The sequence below is a fragment of the Colobus angolensis genome, unplaced genomic scaffold (assembly GCF_000951035.1).
Source record: "Colobus angolensis palliatus isolate OR3802 unplaced genomic scaffold, Cang.pa_1.0 Scaffold55, whole genome shotgun sequence".
NCBI lineage: Eukaryota > Metazoa > Chordata > Mammalia > Primates > Cercopithecidae > Colobus > Colobus angolensis.
Window position 1 is genome coordinate 610,685 of NW_012119043.1, and position 4,799 is coordinate 615,483.

At 59.1% G+C, this 4,799-nt stretch overlaps 1 protein-coding gene across 1 annotated transcript in view; it reads right to left on the reverse strand.

The window, feature by feature from the left end:
• The window catches only part of LOC105525628 (mitochondrial import inner membrane translocase subunit TIM16), an 83,682-nt gene that overhangs the window by 68,564 nt on the left and 10,319 nt on the right, over positions 1-4,799 (reverse strand). The window contains exon 6 of the mRNA XM_011961314.1: positions 3,469-3,545. Coding sequence (XP_011816704.1) covers positions 3,469-3,545 — 77 coding nt within the window. The remainder of the gene's footprint in view (positions 1-3,468; positions 3,546-4,799) is intronic.

The window sequence follows — 4,799 nt, forward strand, 5'->3', positions numbered from 1 at the left end:
TGGTTCAATCCGAGCTCACTTCAGCCTCCAATTCCTGGGCTCAAGCAATCCTCCTGCCGCAGCCTGGGACCACAGGCGTGTGCCACTATGCCTGGCTAATTTTTGCATTTTTTTGTAGACATGGAGTTTCACCATGTTGCCCGGGTTGGTCTTGAACTCCTGGGCTCAAGTGATCCTCCCACCTCGTCCTCCCAAAGTGCTGGGATTACAGGCATGAGCCAGCGCCCGGCCACCCGCCCAGCCCTGTGAACTGTGAGGATGCAGACAGCGCCACCCCTGGGCAGGGTTGGGCGCTGGGGTTAAGGGAGGAACTCACAGCATACACTCCATGAGGGCAGCTGGGCCACCGGGTGCAGGAGCTTAACGTGGGGTCCAAACCAGAGTTCAGAGTGAGCACTGAGGCTGCTCTGGCGCAGCGGAGAGGAAATGGGCTGCAGAGGCCACGTCCTCCCCCGCTCACCAGGCTCAACTATGCCCGGAGTAAGGAGAGCAGCAGGCCGGGATGGGCCATCCGTGAGGAGAGCGCGCCCCCTAGCGGCCTCCTGCCCCTTCTCTCCCAGCTCGGGACGCCCCTTCACCGCAGTGGGAGGAGCTGAGAGGGAGTAGGAGGGAGCTTTGGTGGTCCCGGGAGGCAGACCTGCTCACACAGCGGCAGGACAGGAGTGGGAACCAGGGGCACGGAGGCCTCCCCGCCAGGAAGGAGATGGGGCGTGGGTGGGGGCACACTCTGGTGGGAAGTCCCATGACCCCCTCCGCCCCCATCCCCATCAGGCAGCCCGTGGCATGAGCAGCTCCAGTGCGGAAACCCAGAGCCCGGTGCCGCAGCAAAGAGGGGCTCGGGCTCGCTCCTGCTGTGGGCTGGGCCCATTCGGCAGCTCCAGCCACAGCTCAGGACAAGCCCTCGCTCTCTGCATACTCATGGGCATCACCGGCTGCCCTACTACAGTCAGGCCGCCCCCCACTCCCGGCTCCATACTGCCAGGGTTTCCAGTGTAGGATACCCCACCAGGACCCGATGTACCCGCTTTACAGCAAAAGGAGGCGGCAGCAGACCCAGGGCTGAGGTAGCCATTGGCCCTAGACTGTGCTGACGGGTGCGGCTCGGAGGCAATGCTGCATCCCCACAGGTGGAATTCCTAGGTCCAGGAACCAGGGAAAGGAGCGCGAGTTGTTCCACTAAGCATCACTCCCACGACCCACTTGAGACATGTGTGCTTCTCGTCCCTGCAACTTTAAGCTCTGGGTTTAGTGGGGGAAACACATCCACTGGGGAAGCAGCAGGAGCTCCTCCATACTGTGGACTCCTCTGACTTCCTGCAAGACGCCAGCAAGCAAGCAGAAGACAGGCCAAGCCGGCGGCCCACGGGGTTGCTCACTGTCCTTCCCTGCACAGCTGTGACGGTAAATGGGGCTCGGACCCCCAGGAGGAGGACCTGGACCACCACACCAGTGACAGAGGGGCAGAGATAGTTTCTCAAAGAAAGGAGATGTCACAGTCCCAAGGCAGCCATCCCTGAGTCCTGCTGAGACTGCCCAGGCCATCCCCTCTGCCTGGGACGCCTGTCCCCTCCTTCACAGCCAGGGCTCATCCCTCAAGGTCCGGCCTTGAGCTCACTCTGCCTGGGAAGCCATCCCCAGCAGGGTTAGGCCAGAGCACGCATATCAGGTCTCCCCAGAGCTCAGGTCTCCCCAGAGCTCAGAACCTTATTGGTCCCCAGAGCTCAGGCCAGTGTCTGGGACTCTCTGCTCAACGACCACCACAAAGGAAAAACTGACCAAGACTGGGAGAGGGGCTTCCACAAAAGCAGAGTACAGAAAAGGTTAGACTAGGGTCCTTCCGAGTATGCAGAGCCCTGGGGCAGGATGCTCAGGTCTGGCTGGCCTCCCCGCCCTGCTAGCTCCTGTTCGGCTCCATCCCCAGGCCTCTCAGCCGTTCTTCATGTGTCTTCAGGCTCGGCACACCTCCAGAAGCGCCCTGACGGGTGCCTCATTCCCAGCAACCCCGACAGGGCTTCAGAGACCCTTGGCGGTACCCACGGCTGCCTCCCTGGGGAAGCCCTTTGGCCCTGGTCTCAGGCCCCAGCCCGGTCCTGGCTTTCCTCCTCCCACCTCCTCCCCTGCAGGCTCTCCTCATCCCCTCCTAGGGGTAGCGCTATGCGGTCAGCATATCAAACAAACAGGACCTGTTCACCTGCAGCCGGATTCTGCTCACAGCCCCTCCGGCCAGACCCCACTGACACCTCCAGGTGCCACTGGCAGCTCAATGAGGCTGCAGGCACCCTGGAGCAGCTCTGCCCAGAACAGTCACACCAGGTGCCCCTCTAGCACCCCGTCCCTGCCACAGCACATGCCCTTCCCAGTGACAGGCCTCTCCTACTGCCTCAGGACAACCATACCTCCCACCCAACCCTTCTCCAACACTTGGCTTCCTCCTCCCAGAGGTCTCCGCCACCCCTGGCAAAGAGCAGCTCTCACTTCCCTGCAGGCTGTCCCACATCCCCCTGTAGACGCTGCCCCTCCTGCCACGCACTGTCCATGCGGTTCCAAATGCAAATCCGCTCTCCTCACTATACCACCTGCCCTACTCTGGCCTCTAACACTTCATTGCCACCGGGCGCGGTGGCTCACACCTATAATCCAAGTACTTTGGGAGGCCGAGGCGGGCAGATCACAAGGTCAGGAGATCGAGACCACGGTGAAACCCCGTCTCTACTAAAAATACAAAAAATTAGCCGGGCGAGGTGGCGGGCGCCTGTAGTCCCAGCTACTCGGGAGGCTAAGGCAAGAGAATGGCGTGAACCCGGGAGGCAGAGCTTGCAGTGAGCCGAGATCGTGCCACTGCACTCCAGCCTGGGCAACAGAGTGAGACTCTGTCTCAAAAAAAACAAAAACAAAAAAACAAAAAAAACCCACTTCATTGCCTTCCCATTACCCCTACGGCAACAGGCACAACCCTTACTCACCACCTAGCACCCGCCTGCCCCGCACCCGCCTGTCCTAGTCCCAGATCTGAGGCCATGTATCCCTGGCCTGTCCAACCAGCTCAAAGCACCATGTCCTTCTTGCAGAGCCCAGGCCGCGGGTCCTCTTGTCTGTACCGTCCTTGACAGAAGTCACCTCCCCAGCACCTGTGGCCAAACGCTGCCTAATAAGAGTCTCACGGAAAGGCTGGCGGTTGGGACAGGCCAGATGGGGTCAGAGGAGGCTGGGTGAGGGTGGGGATGTTAGGGCGCAAACCAGGGACCAGCACGGGCTCTCATCTGACAGGCGTCCAGGCAAGGTAGGGACTTTCAGATGTAGGTTAGTGGGGGTGTGAGGGGCAGCTAGCGGACAGGGCACACAGGTAACCATCCTGACCTCAGTGCTCCGCTGCCCCCTAAGCAACAAGCCTGGAAGGCCCAGCCCAGGGGGTCCCAGCCCAGGAGACCAGCACAGAGCCCCACAGGAGCTCCCCACCTGCCTGCTCACCTTGCACGCCGTGCCCACCAGGGCTCCGTCCCGGCTCCAGATGGCGCTCTGCACCAGGTCCCCATGGGCCACCAGCTCTGCAGAGAAGCAGTCACAGTTAGGCTCCGGGCAGGGAGGGCACCAGGGAAGTGGGCAGGGGTGGGCCTTGCTGGGGGGAACTCCCAGAGCAAAGGCAGCAGCTACGAGGATCCTTTTCAGCCAAGGGGGTAAGGGCAGCAGCTCCTCCCAGACAGGCTTCCCCTGCACCACACAGGCTGCTTCCTTCACCCCACCTTTGTGCAGCTGTACATCACTCAACTACCTTCCGCGGCTCCCTGCTCCTGGCCTGGCTCTCTCATCCCTCCCAGGCTCACTTCCAACATAGCTCCCACCCCATAGGGTCACTCCCATCCTAGGCCTCTACACCTGCCATCTATACTCTCTCCCGCTAGTGTGAGGTATTAAAATACACCTCTACATCCTCTGCAACTCCTGTTCCAGGTTAAATTGTGCTCCCCTAAAAAGACGGTGAAGTCCTAACCTCCACTACTTTTCGGAGACTTGCTCTGTCACCCAGGCTGGAGTGCAGTGGTGCGATCTCAGCTCACTGCAATCTCTGCCTCCTGGGTTCCAGCAATTCTCCTGCCTCAGCCTCCCAGGTAGCTGGGATTACAGGCAGCTGCCACCATGCCCAGCTAATTTTTGTATTTTTAGTAGAGACGAAATTTCACCATGTTGGCCGGGCTGGTCTCGAACTCCTAACGTCAAGTGATCTGCCCACCTCAGCTTCCCAAAGTGCTGGGATGACAGGCATGAGCCACTGCACCTGGCCTATTGTTATTATTTTTTGAGACAGCATCTCGCTCCGTCGCCCAGGCTGGAATGCAGTGGTGTTATCATAACTCACTGCAGCTTTCACCTCCTGGGGTTCAAGTAATCCTCCCACCTCAGTCTCCTGAGTACCCGGCACACAGGTCATGCCACCGCGCCTGGCTAATTTTTTAATTTTTTGTAGAGACTGTATCTCACTATGTCGCTCAGGCTAATTCTCAAAATCTTGGGCTCAAGCGATCCTCCTGTTTTGGCCTCCCAAACTGCTGAGATTACAGATGTGAGCCACGGCGCCCGTCCAAGAAGGTTTTTTTGATTTTTGTTTTTTTCTTTTTCTTTTTTTTTTTTGAGATGGAGTCTTACTTTTGTCACCCAGGGTGGAGTGCAATGGCACAATCTCGGCTCACTGCAACCTCTGCCTCCTGGGTTCAAGCAATTCTCCTGCCTCAGCCTCCCGAGTAGCTGGGATTACAGGTACCTGCCACCATGCCTGGTGGCTAAGTTTTTGTATTTTTAGTAGA